This window comes from Kogia breviceps, chromosome 13, assembly GCF_026419965.1.
Source record: "Kogia breviceps isolate mKogBre1 chromosome 13, mKogBre1 haplotype 1, whole genome shotgun sequence".
NCBI classification, from domain to species: domain Eukaryota; kingdom Metazoa; phylum Chordata; class Mammalia; order Artiodactyla; family Physeteridae; genus Kogia; species Kogia breviceps.
Genome location: NC_081322.1, coordinates 11,228,896 through 11,243,049, shown reverse-complemented (window position 1 = coordinate 11,243,049; position 14,154 = coordinate 11,228,896). Strand labels below are relative to the sequence as shown.

The 14,154-nt window shown below is 34.9% G+C and overlaps 1 protein-coding gene across 14 annotated transcripts in view; it reads left to right on the top strand.

Annotated features, from left to right (window-relative positions):
• FAM135A (family with sequence similarity 135 member A) overlaps nucleotides 1-14,154 on the top strand; it is a 122,421-nt gene that overhangs the window by 57,326 nt on the left and 50,941 nt on the right. For 8 of the 14 annotated variants that reach the window (XM_059083826.2, XM_067011381.1, XM_067011374.1 and 5 more), the window contains 5 exons: nucleotides 1,401-1,574; nucleotides 4,474-4,600; nucleotides 5,206-5,359; nucleotides 9,118-9,195; nucleotides 13,675-13,724. In XM_059083826.2, the coding sequence (XP_058939809.1) occupies nucleotides 1,401-1,574; nucleotides 4,474-4,600; nucleotides 5,206-5,359; nucleotides 9,118-9,195; nucleotides 13,675-13,724 (583 nt within the window). The remainder of the gene's footprint in view (nucleotides 1-1,400; nucleotides 1,575-4,473; nucleotides 4,601-5,205; nucleotides 5,360-9,117; nucleotides 9,196-13,674; nucleotides 13,725-14,154) is intronic. The other 6 variants (XM_067011382.1, XM_067011383.1, XM_067011376.1 and 3 more) reach the window with 2 other exon arrangements.

Below are 14,154 nucleotides of genomic sequence, written 5' to 3'. Positions count from 1 at the left end.
TTAAGTTACTCATGACTGTTATCTGTCTGTATTAGAGTCCCCATTTTCTTCTTACAACCCAGCCTACCCGCTTCTTTATTTTAGACTCCTTCTCCCTTCTGGGAGAGTCTCATGGGAATGGTTAGGCCTACTTTTTGTGCCCCTGCTGATTCCATGAGCTCCAGGTAGCAAAGTCAGACAACTTGAAGAAACATGAAACAATTGCCTAGACTCTAGAAATTGCACGGTTGATACAGTACCAGTGCCTTGAGGCCTTTAAACACAACCAAGCTCTATTCCACTGCATCACTGGCTTATCTTTCTTGGTGGCATGAGTGATGCCACCTTCAGGTGGGACTCTCTTGATATTCAGAGGGTTATCAAGACTGATGACTCTTAGACTTAACGGTTGTTTCCAGAGTCCATGAAGAAGTTTTAGGACTGGCTACCCTGAACTTGTCCACACATCTGGACATATAGTCATACATTTTAGGGACAAACTGTGCTTGTATTCATTTAAAACAAGCATCAGAGTTCCATTTGACTATTTTACTTTCATGGGTTTTTTTTTCATTTCAAATGTACCTATAGAAATACTTCTTGAAAATTGTATATAAATTCAGACTACATGTGGGATAAATGTCTAAGCCGTTACAATTCTCAAAGGGCTGCTTGTGAGCTGTCCTCTTTACTGCCGTGGAGGAATCAGAATTTTCTACGTGTGGCTACTGCTCCTCTGTAATACTTGTTTATTGCAGGGAATTCCTTGAGGGATTCTTTTTTCAACCAAGTCAGTTCTATAAATGGAGTAAGCTGAAATGAGTAAATACTTAATTAGCTGTAGGTATTTATAATTACCTATGTATTGGTTAAAAATAGATATATATTTGGACATTTTCATGGAATTGTTTCAATTTTTGTATGTGTAAATCTAATGACAGATTAAATATCTGTAATAAAATACATACCAATTATTGATACTTGCTTATTTTTGAGCAACACTTAATAACAAAATTTTGTACCATAAAAACAATTTTAAACACCTTTTGGGATTTATCACAATAGGATTTGACCTACACTGTACTGCAGCTTTATTATAAACAGTATTCCCTATGGAGTAAAATTTTAAGATGAGAGTATTTCCTAAAGTACCAAAAAGGACTTGTTTTGTAGGGGCATTAGTGAAAAACAGTCCATTAACATGGAAACTGTAAGTACAGCTAGAAAACTAGAAGTAAGATCTGGTTATTTTCTTATTGTTAGATTTCATATTACTGTCTAATGCAAATGTGATGCTTTAAAAATTATTCTCATTCTGTTTTTAAAAAATAAGTAATTAAAGGTTTTGATAGTTTAAACTATGCTACTAAATGTTGGCCTTTACTAAATTTTCGTACTAATAAGCAAATGTGTTTTTATAGGGCAGATGATCTGAACACCTTGCAGCTAATAAGCAGCCGAACATTGAAGCTGCACTTTAGCCTCCAAAGAGGCCTCCATCACCATGTCAATGTCATGTTTGATTACTTCCACCTTTCTGTTGTGTCTGTGACAGTCCATGCTTCCTTGGTTGCACTACACCAGCCACTAATAAGGTAAATGTAACCACTTCCCTGCTCCTTAATTACATAGTGTCTTTTATTTTTGTAATGAAAACATATACTTTGATAAAGATAACTGAAATAGGAATTTCTAAAGTCACATTTATTTAATAAATACTTTCATTTTTATACTAAAGTATTAATAAAATATAAGAGCATGGGAACATTAGATTGATGACTTTTTTCTTACAAAAATATGGAGCATTCTTTGTCAAATAAACTGACCAAGAAAAGTAATGCAATATGGAAATAACCATACAGCATTGTTTAGTCTGCACCTCTGTTTTTATTCAATGCTGACTGTAACTATTCATTCTCTGGGAAAATGTATTCATTTTTTCATAGTTTTTGTGTCTTTTCTCTAGACTAATTTATCTTCTTAAATCTATATAGTAATTCTTATTTTCGAAGTTATTAACCAATTTTATGGATCTTTACTAAATAAGCCATTTTAAACTATATCATGTTAGCCTAAAGGTACATAATATTCTGGATCATAATAAATTCATTGGGATAATTGTTTTTTCTGCTCACTTCCATGGGGAGACAGATTGTCTTTCATTAATGTAAGAATACAGTTCAAGCTCTTTAGTTCTTACAGTAAGACATCATCCTTGTGGCATGGGTAACAGATAGACACTTTTAAATCAGTAACTTATGTGAAAAGGCTCCAAACTGACTTGACTTCTGAACTACTTAACAATTTCTGATGCAAATTTTATTCCAGCAACTGATGTTAGGGATGATGCTTAAGGGTTATGATGTTAAACTGACTTACCAGAAAACTAAGTAGGTGATTTTGTAGAATTACCTACTTCAGAATTTATAGAAAACCAAGACAATTTAACATATTTTCCCCAAGTAACAGCCTGTTGCATGTCTTTATGTTGCTGTAAAAATTGTGAGCCCCACTTCCCCTGTGTTGTCCCATGATGTCTTTAGAGCATAGGGCCAGGAAGAAGTCTGTTTCTCCTGATGGCCTGCTTTGCATTCCTTATTCTGTAGTAAGATCTGGAACTAGTTGTTTTGCCATTTTTGTCTTTCCTGTTAGACCTTTGAGAGCTTGTTCTCAGTTGCTGTAACTTTTGTAGACAGGAAAATGTTCCTATCATTATATATAATAAACTTACTCAAAACAATTTTAGATGTTGATTAAATAAATTAATATTTAACAGCATGATAACTCAATGAGACTTCTTTGACAGGAAAGTATGTTTTTTTGAAATATAACTTACGAATAAGTAGTATACAATATTACTTTTATATGAATAGCCTGTTAGATTAAAAACTTGTTTATAAAATACATTCCTGTAGTTTTCCGAATTTCTTAGTTTTGTAATTTCAGTAAGAATCCCTAACGAAGCTATTTCAAGCATTCCTTTTTCTTTATAACAATGGCTTTGTTTCTTTTTGGAAGAAATGCACAAGCAGTCCCTAGCGGTTAGCTCGGGTTATCAGGTTATCAGTGCTGCTCTCTAATCGCTGAGTACGGAGAGCTCGTCCCGGTGACTCAGTGTGCGATTCCTCCTGCGGTACTGCAGCTCTTGCACAGACTGGTGGGGAGAGGCGGCTCATCTCCTAGAGACCGTTCACTGCAAGGAGAGGACATTTTTGGCTCAGAATCAGAAGCCGAGAGGACTAGCTGTCGGCTCTGGTTGGTGACGGGAGAAGAGACTGAGGCGCCTGCGACAACTGGGGCTGCTGCTTTTTCCGTCACTGCCCTGGGCTCTGATGTCCCCTCTCTCGCTGCTAGAGCTGTGCCCTTCTTTGCCTGTAAAGGAGAGGGTCGGGAAGGAAAGCAAGGCAAGGGGAAGGAAGGCTTTTTGCTGGTGGCACGCTGGTAGAGGGGTCCTGTTAACGGTACTGTTCCTCACTATTTATGCTTCTATCAATGCAGGGTTTCTCCTGAAGTTTTGTTAGAGCTGGACTTTTTAGTCCTCTAAACTAGAGAAAAAATTTTTAGTTTACAATATTACATTTTTAACCATTATTATTATTATTTTAATTAATTTATTTTTATTTTTGCCTGCGTTGGGTCTTTGGTGGTGTGCGCGGGCTTTCTCTAGTTGCCGCGAGCGGGGGGCTACTCTTCATTGTGGCGTGTGGGCTTCTCATCGTGGTGGCTTCTCTTGTTGCAGAGCATGGTCTCTAGACATGCGGGCTTCAGTAGTTGTGGTGTGTGGGCTCAGTAGTTGTGGCTCGCGGGCTCTAGAGCGCAGGCTCAGTAGTTGTGGCTCACAGGCTTAGTTGCTCTGCGACATGTGCGATCTTCCTGGACCAGGGCTTGAACCCGTGTTCCCTGCATTGGCGGGCAGATTCTTAACCACTGTGCCACCAGGGAAGTCCCTAAATATTATATTTATATAAAACAATTTCAATGATCAACCCAACTGTAGACATTAAATCAATTATTTAAAGTAACTGAGGTTAGGATTTTTCTTTGCTTGTTTTTTGCGTAACTTGTTTCTTATATTTGGTTTTTTTAAGTACAGCTCCTTTGACTCAATTTTAATACCATGGCAAGTGGTATTTACTAATGACTTGCGACACCCTCGTTGCTAGGATCTAGATATTTCATTTTTGCAAAGCAAATTCATTTTGCAAATGAAGGCTGCTCTCTGCTTATGGTACATTTGATTTACTTTCCTGTCTTTTCCCTTTTGCCAAAGTGCCAACCAGTCAAATGCTTTGGCCTTCTTATAGTTAGCCAGTACTTTATCTCAAATTCTTAAAGGAAAAATTGTAAAGTTACTTTAAGAAGAGTTTAGAAATCATAGCCTTGCAAAGCCCTTGCTTTTTATTCTGTCCCTCTAAGACTTTCTTTTGTGAACATTTAACTTTACACTCTAAATAGACTCTTACGACAATAATAATGTGATGCTTGTTCCCCCAGCTTTCCTCGCCCTGTGAAGACTACTTGGTTAAACAGAAATGCACCAGCACAAAACAAAGATTCTGTGATTCCTACTCTTGAAAGTGTGGTCTTTGGTATTAACTACACAAAACAGTTATCACCAGACGTAAGAACTGATATGTTTATAAATCCTCTTTTCTCTCTTACTTTGAATGAAATTTGTTTTAACTGTTATGTTTGTGAATGTGATCGTTCTTTTGTTAATTATTTGAGCTCAACAACTTACAGATCGAATTAAATATGATCTTAACAAATTGGTTGGTTCCAGTTGTTTTTTTGAAAACGAACCTGATACTTCAAGATTTTACAAGACTTAATGGATAGAGATCTTTGACAACCGGGGCCTTTTTTTAACTTAGTACTTACTGTCTCCCCCTGCTCCCTTCACACAACTGGTAGAATCTTTGCAAAGGCGCTTGTAAAGAGTCACTGCCAGAGTTGAGACCCAGCTTGCAGCAGTATGAGTACAGCCACTACTCCCCTGAAAGAAAAGGGGGCTCAGACGACAAAAGTGGAGTACCACTCAGTCGAAGTTTCCTGTGTTTAAATTACTTGTGTGAACGAGAACAACTCCCTAAGATATTGCTAGATTTCTTATCCGTTTTAGAATTAACTGTGATTTGTAAATCCTTTTATTTTTCTAAGCTTCAAGGGTGCTATTTTTAGACTCTTGGTTACTAACAGTGTGTCCCAAATCGACTCCTTGTTTAGGGCTTCAGCTTCGTCATTGCAGACTCCTTCCTGCGTCACGCCTACCGTTTCCATTACACCCTCTGCGCCACCCTCCTGCTGGCCTTCAAGGGGCTGCACAGCTACTTCATTACGGTAACGGAAGAGCTTCCCTCTTGTCAGAAACTAGAACTGGGTATGTTGAAAGTAGCCAGACCTCTGCTTTAGTTCAAGGCACTCTCTTCATTCTCATATTGCTAGTTATCAGCTTGGCCATAGTTTCTATACTAAAACTAGGTTTATGTGCTTCACTTTTGCTTCTCTCTCAACTTCATCTTTTTCAATCTTTGATAATTACTTTCTGAAATTTAAAAAACTGTATGATATTGAGAAATAACTTCTTGGTGCTAAGTTTGAAATGAGTCTTTTGGTAGATTTTTTTGAACGGTATGTCAATATTACTACTTCTCTTAGAATACAAGCAGAAAGCTTACTAGAAAACAAATCTAATTATCCATAGAATTATTAGATAGGGAAAAGAAATTAGATAGATTAGGTAAGATAAATTAAATCCATACTTCCAAATATTTAACAGTCTAACCAGATTGTAGGTACTTGGGACCTTTTTTTAAAATATGTTTGGTTTTAAGTGATCTCAGATCTTATTTCTTTTATTTCATTTCAGAAAATAATAACATTACTCAGTTTTAACATTCTGAAAAATTTAAAAATAATTTTAAGACACCAGTCTTCAGTTTTTGTCTGACATTAATATCTGCATGTATATTGTAATACATAATAAAAAATCATATTGCCTTGATTTTGTATACCACTTGTAGTTTGCAAAATACATATTTCACTTTGCAGAAGATAAATTATTGAGATTTGCAAAAATGCTTTTATTCAGACATGTTATGAAAGTTTTATAAGCTTTTACTTTCAAATATCAGCTAATAGCTCATCATAAAAAGCACATTTTAATTATCTCTTTAGAATAAATTATTTTCATTATTACATACTTGAATAAATCGGAAATTACTTTTTAAATTTTACTGAAGTTAATCACTGTTCATATTTAGTTCTTTGTTCCTCAAGGATCTCAGTCTTTTAACAATATTGATGCACTATCAAAAATAGTTACTGAAAATAATTCTTGGGTTTGAGACTAATTAGCCCGTTTTTATAACTGCCTATCTTGAGATACAAAAGAATTGTAAGAAAGTGATCTGTACCTCACTGAAGTTCAGCTGTGAGAACAGGCTGGCTGTTGTACCTCTGCCTGTCAGCAGATGCTCCCACGGGTTGGATTAATTTCGTTATCAGTCAGTTCAGTGCACACTTTTCCTGACTTGGCTAGAAACAGCTATCATTCAGTTGACTATTTAGAATGCTTAATTCAAGGATCCCAATGTATCCCCAGTTTTACAAGCAGTAGGAAAATGTTTGTTCTTTTTTGCTCATGTATTCTTCCTCAAGTCAAAAATGGTAGTACGGAAAACTTTTGATTACTGTTCTCTGGAATATTCTTTTTCCTTGCTGTTTCATGCACTTAGACTCTTCTATTTCCCTTAGGAAAATCCTTTAAGAGACCACTGCCTCAAATGTAACCTTTAAAAAATTCTTTTTTTTTTTTTTGAAAATGAAACGAAAAGAATTGTTTGAAAATGAAAGAATTGTTTGTAGAATAGAACTAATTTAAGCTATCACTAATCCTTAATTAATGGAAAAATTATGCTTCACATATTTTTTAATTTGGTTCTTTGGGATTCAAACACATTTTCTTAGGAGAATTATATGATAAATTTTGGTTAATTTAGGTTTAATGGTCAGACCACAAAACTATTAAACCATAATGTTAATGAAGGGCGATACCATGTTACTGAAAAGTAGTGGTATGACACAGAAGCCATGTGTAATGGCATTTCTGTAGGAGGATCTGTCAGTAGTTTGGATGTTGAATTCGTGGAGGCATCATCGTGTAGTGCTCAGGCCTGCATGTGCATGTGTGCACCATTGCTGTCGCTTACTACCTGTAAGTAACTGGGACTGTTTGTGCAAACTGGTTTCCATTCTAAGGGCAGGAGGATTGAAGGGGTCCAGATGTGCTGAATGCATCAGGAAGGAAAGAGGAGGGCATCCAGAAAGCAGAAGGTGTGAGGAAGCTCCACAAGGAAAACTGGTTAACAGAGGAATTCCTTCGGGCTGAGCAAAGTGCTGAGGAAAGAGCAGGCCTCTTCTAGGTCTTTGAAGAGCTTTGACATCCCCTTTCCCTTAATAAGGAGTCAGTTCAGCACTGAGAGAGACAGGAGAGACTCCCACAGCTGGGTGGGGTTCTTGTGGGTTAGTACAGAGAGCCCTGTGTGAGGTGGGCCTGTCCATGCTGCGTGCACGGAATTTTCAAAGAGTTTTAACATGTAATGTTTCCGAATGGAAAAACACTTGAACCACATTTTAACTTATAAAACAATATTTCTGTACAAAAGGAAATATTGTTTAAAGGAAACAAGCATCTCTTTTCAAAGGCAAAGATTTATTTCAAATAGCTGAGACAGTATTAGCACTAATTTATCTAACTTCAGTATGATAATTCATTTATTTATAAGGTTTTTAACTTTGGGGTAAGGATGGCTTTTATGGCACATATATATTACTTTGGGCTTATGAATATAATGTAGAAAATATCATAATTAAAAGAGCCCTTATGTTTAATTTCAGGAGTCAGTTACTAAATGAATATCAATTTTATTCCAAATTATTTGCTTAAAATATTTTATCAGAAAATAAAATTCTAAAGCAAACCCCTAGACTTCAGTTTCAAATAAGTAAATAATAGTGGGAGAATAAAATTATTAGTACCTTACACATGGTGTTTACTCAAAATATATTTGTTGAATGGATGAATGAATGAAATCGCACAATACAGTTTTTGTTGATAATTGAAAAGTACATAGACATCAGCACATACTTTATAGTAGTTTCCTAGGGATTTTTAAATTCAAGATTCATCTTCAGTAAATATTTATCAGTGATACTTTGTGTTATTCTTAAACTTTTCATTATTTATATTTTCTATTTATTGTAAATTTTAGTTTATTCTTGAATGCATATTCTAGGAAAACATCTCAAAATATTATTAACTATTCAAGATAAAACTATTGCATATTCTGAACTATTAACATTATTTTTATCGTAGCAAAATTAGATTGTAGGCACCAGATAATATTTCTGTAAAACACTGTTGACTAAACATCATTATTTTCACCAGTTTTAGTAAGTTTTTAAAGTAGTTCTTGATTAAAGGATGTATTCTATTTCCTTCCACTATTTAGCACTTTTCTTGAGTTTTCAAATATGTATATATTTAAAAGTCTTAAATTCCACCATGGTGTGAGGAGTGTATCTAAACTCTATTCCCTTTTAAAAATAATGCCTTGAATTCTGTTCTGCTTGTGTCTTTTTCTTTTCTCGTAGATGAATGATGTACATTTTTTTTGATGACGTACAGTTAAATGTTGGTTTGGTGCAAGGAACTCTTACTGAAAATGGGTGTCAGGAATTCTGGAATCTAGGCTTTACCAAGTCATGTAACCTTTTGGGGCCCTGGTCTCTACACTTGTAAAGGCAAGGGGTTGACCTCGCTGATCTCTAAGACCCCTGCCAACTCTAAAATTCTCAGTTTAAGAAATTAAAACATAAATATAATATTGGATTATGAAATGTTGAGTGGCACATTCACTTAAGTAGAAAAAAGAACAAAGCAACATAAATGTGAATGTACATCATTTGTAATTCTAATAAGCTAATTAACTAACTGAAAGATTTTGCTTTAGTGTTCTCATCTAACTGCACTATCCGATCAATACTAAAACTATTAATAACAAATTGGAAAATTCTAATAAATTTTATTGTTAAAGGAGTATAGTAACTAGTGCTGTGTGCAATCCTTGTAACTAGCCAAGGCCAACATGCAGGTCCTTTATGAGCGCCTCCTCAGAAGAAAACAGCCACCACCCCAGAAAGACACCTGTCTAGGTACGTTTACAAATAGGTTAAGTAAATAATCCCTTTTAATTAGCAGGAAACTTTGCTTTAAATTAGTGTCAAATTTCATAAATATGTATTTCTTAATATTGTATGTTCCTACCACCCTTATTTAAGAACTTACTATTAGAATCAATTTGGTTTGTAGATAAGCTTTGGTTAATTTGTAATTAATTTTAATCTTGAAGTTTTTATTTAAAACTGGAAATGTTAAATGCAAAGATTTCTTTGGCTTTTAACATATTCATTTTAGAGTTCCTACACTTTTTGGAAACCATGTTCATTGCCAGAATTTGTTGGTTTAATGGTAATGCCTTCAATTTGTTCAAAGTCAGTTTGTCTTTGGGTAGGGCTAATGATAATAAAATGTGGTTTAAAAACTGAAGCTAATTTCATGCATTACAGAAGTAAAGAGAGAAGCATCTTTAGTATCTGGCTTTGTTTTTTGAGTCAATTTATATTTATTTTTTATTGTTCTAAGTTTAAAAAGCAAAATACAGTAATATCAAGTCACCACTATCCAGATATGTTACACATTTGAAAGGAAATATTGTGATCTCATTATTTTATTGATATATTTCCCTATATATTGTAAACTTTTGTTCTTGAATAGCAATAGTACTTAATTTATTATCTTTCCATAAGTATATTGAAAGTTTTTACTTGGTGTTGAATAGACCATCACTATTACATTTTTTTTAAAAGTTACAAAAAGCTGTAGAAATAAAAAATAAAATTAAATCACAGCATTTGTTTCTCAGTTTTCAGAAGTATGGACAAAAGGAAATTAAAGAGCCAACATTTTTTTCCACATTTCTCAAATGAAAACTAGCCCAGAAATACTTAAATTGGGTCAGTTTTCACTAAAACTGTGAAGTGAGAAACTTATCTTGTTATCAGGAAGGAAAAAAGAAAGGTTGAAGATTTATTTATGATCATTATTTTAGAATATAATTTTATATTCTCATAAAGTAACTTAACTATAAAATTTAAGAATTCATGGTATGAAATTATGGTCATTTATGACATGTTTTAGTGTTCATTTTAGCAATAAAAATATACTTCTCATTAACTATTGTATTGTCAGCCTATCAATTTAGATGTGAGCACGCTAAATAATTTTAAAAAACGCTGCTCATATAATAAGACCTATATAAAGAAGGGCCCAGTATTTGGTTGGGTGGGAAAAGACTTGATTCAAAACTAAAACATAGTGAAGTTAGTTAAATAACACTTTTTTTGAGATATCTTTCATCCTTAACTCCTAGCAGTGTATTGGCATTATCTGAACTATGCTATGAATATCTGTTGAATGAATGAGTAGATGAGAGGGTGGATTTAGATTTAGAAGATAAATATAAGATATGTTTACCTTTCGACCTAGCAACTCCATTTTTGTTCATCTGTAGCACGGAATGGAGTACTCGTATGTAACAGTATATGTACACCCACGTTGATCACAGTATTCTTAGTGGCAAAACACTGGAAACAAAGATAAATGCCCATCATTCAGCAAAGAATGGACTTTGAGGTACCCACACCAAGGGATATTACACAGCCATTTGAAAAAAAGTGCTTTAGGGCTGCATATCCCATTTACATGGAGTACTGCTGAGGGAAAAAAAGCAAATTGCAGCAGGTTTGTAAAATACACCCATTTTTGGAAAACAGTGACTCCAGATCTCATATATGTATATATTTGAAAATATGGAAGGATGTGTTCAAAGCTGCCACCTTCAATTAGCAGGAGGAGCCAAGGTAAGTAGGGAGCTCCCTGGTGGCCTAGTGGTTAGGATTCCAGGCTTTCGCTGCCATGGCCCGGGTTCAGTCCCCGGTTGGGGAACTGAGATCACACCACATGGCATGCATGGCACGGCCGAAAAGAAAAATAACCTGTATACATTTCTATAAAGTTGTATAAATAGATATATAGGCATTTTTAAAAGAAAAATTAATTAAACTCAGTTAAAATCCTAAATGATGTTGAAATCATTTCATCTCAAAGGTTTTGAAGTTAAGTTTTGCATTTAAGCATCCCTGAAGGTGTTTGCATTGGAGTAGCTCTCACGAACTATAATGCAAATGGACCAGTTTCTGCACTTAGGCTCTTGTATGTAAAGATGAGAAAAGTGTATCAAAACTCTAAAAAGTTTATTTTCATTTTTAAAAAATTCATAGGTAAGATATGTAACCTACTAAGACCAATTCTGCTGATTTTCTTCTATCAAAGGAAAACATCATGAATGATGTGAAAACAGATGTTGGCATATGGAAGTTATTTTAATACAGGGTCTGCTAGATTTTTTCTTTTTTGGGGGAAAACCTAACATTAGAAGCCACTGATTTACCTGACGGTGAAATGATTTTTGAAATCTCAGCAGATTTCTTTAGTGACCAGTGGGTTATTTATATATTTTGTGAATTCCAAAACATTTGTGTGTCCTCCTGGTTTTAGTTACCAACAGCGTTTGTTGTTCCCATCGTAGCTTGGTTGTGTTCAGCACATCAGTGTAACTGCTTATTTTATCAAATTTAAATGTTTATCATTCTTCTTATCAAGTAGTAAACATTCAGTATACCTTACAAGACAGTGAGCTGATGAATGAATTCAGGGATGTCACAGAATGTATTCTTGCTTTTGTGTGAGAATGACCAGTTAAACTCCCTTACAGCAGCAAGATTATGGAATGTTGTGTGCTGACGCTATCCTGTTAGAGTTCTCTTAGGAGAACTCATTTTAGTTTGATTTCTGAAGAAAAACTGAGTATATCTAAACATGATATTTCAGGTTTTAGCGAAATGTCTTCCCTGCAAAAAGTAACTAATAAGTCTTCTGTTAGTTTCTGTACTCCTTTGTAAATATTACCATTTTGATTGTAAATTAATCTGCACCCCCCCCCTTTGTAAATGGTTGTAGCATACATTAAATAAGTCAGGATTATATGGGAAAAAATCGCCTTGGTTTTAGACTGTCTGATAGAAAACTGAATTTATTAAACTAAAATAGAAACTTACGTTTTGTCGAAAAGGATTTTGTCATTCATTTTCATTAAACAGCTTATATTCCAGGCATGCTTTATATATGTTTTGGTTATAAAAATTACTGTGACTTGAACTATAGCTACAGTAAAAAGCGAAGCTTTTGTAAAAAGTGAAGCATGTACGGGCTTCCCTGGTGGCGCAGTGATTGAGAGTCCGCCTGCCGATGCAGGGGACGCGGGTTCGTGCCCCGGTCCGGGAGGATTCCACATGCCGCGGAGCGGCTGGGCCCGTGAGCCGTGGCCGCTGAGCCTGCGCGTCCAGAGCCTGTGCTCCGCAACGGGAGAGGCCACAAGAGTGAGAGGCCGGTGTACCGCAAAAAAAAAGTGAAGCGTGTACATATGTAATACGAAATACTAAGATCACTGGAATTTATAATATGTGAAATGCAATAAAACCTTAGTTGTATGTTTTATCTTTTCTGTGATGCAATTGTGCAAGTTACTTGAGGTATATAGTCAGTAGTTCCTTGACAGTGTTCGCCTCTTATGAGAACAGTTACCCGCTGCTTAATACAGGCATACCTCACTTTATTGCACTTCACGGATACTGTGTTTTCCACAAATTGAAGATTTATGGCAACCCTACGGCAAGCAAGTCTGTTGGCAGCATTTTTCCCAACAGCATTTGCTCACTTTGTGTCTCTGTGTCACATTTTGGTAGTTCTCTCAATATTTCAAGCTTTTTCATTATTATCATAATTTTATTATATTGATCTGTGATCAGTGATTTTTTATGTTACTATTGCAAAAGATTACAGCTGGGCTTCCCTGGTGGTGCAGTGGTTGAGAATCCGCCTGCCGATTGCAGGGGACACGGGTTCGTGCCCCAGTCCGGGAAGATCCCATATGCCGTGGAGCTGCTGGGCCCGTGAGCCATGGCCGCTGAGCCTGCGTGTCCGGAGCCTGTGCTCCACAACAGTGAGAGGCCCACGTACCACAAAAAAAAAAAAAAAAAAAAAAAAGATTACAATTCACTGAAGGCTCAGATGATGGTTGGCATTTTTTTAGCAATAAAATATTTTTAAATTAAGGTATGTACATTGTTTTTTAGACATAATGCTATTATTGCACACTTAATAGACTACAGTATAGTGTAAATGTAACTTTTATATGCACTGGGAAACCAGAAAATTCATGTAATTAGCTTTATTGCAGTCTTCACTCTTTTGCAGTGGTCTGGAACCGAACTGCAATATTTTCGAGGTATGCCTGTAATCAGAACATAGAATTTACTAATTATCACATTACCTGCATGATTAATGTGTTTAGAAAAATATATTACATTGAAATTTAACTTGTTTAATACAGTCCGGTTATTTTGCAACCTTCTGGTTTTTTAAAGGTAATTTAATTTATTTCTGTAATTTCAAAAACAGTTTACAGATCTAACATTGAGATACTTCCTCCAATTACTCTTTACTCCTTTCAGAGGAAATGGATGTGGAAGCGCGACTTACTGAATTATGTGAAGAAGTCAAGGTACTTGCATTTTTAAAATTCACATTACCAAGTTATTTAAGTGGATTCTGTTTTCTAAGTATTTTATTGAAGAAAATATTATTAATTTATCCTTTCTAAAATGCAAAGATAAAATTGTTGATCTAGGTAGAAACACAACTTAGTGGATCAGACATTTGACTTGAACGTGAAGTTAAATTAACTTTAAAATGTATATTATTGTGCATATAAATGAAATAGCAAAGACAATTAACTGATCAGAAGTGTCCCTTTTCTCTTATTAGTTCAATCAAAGAATTTCTGGAAAAATATTTTTAAGCATTACTTAAACGTACATAGTTTTGTAAAGTGATATTGTTTAGAAATGAAAGTTTGTTTTATTTCAAGAGATCAGTTTGTCTCAGACCATCTTTCCACTAGTTCATTCTTGCAATTAAATTGAATAGATTTT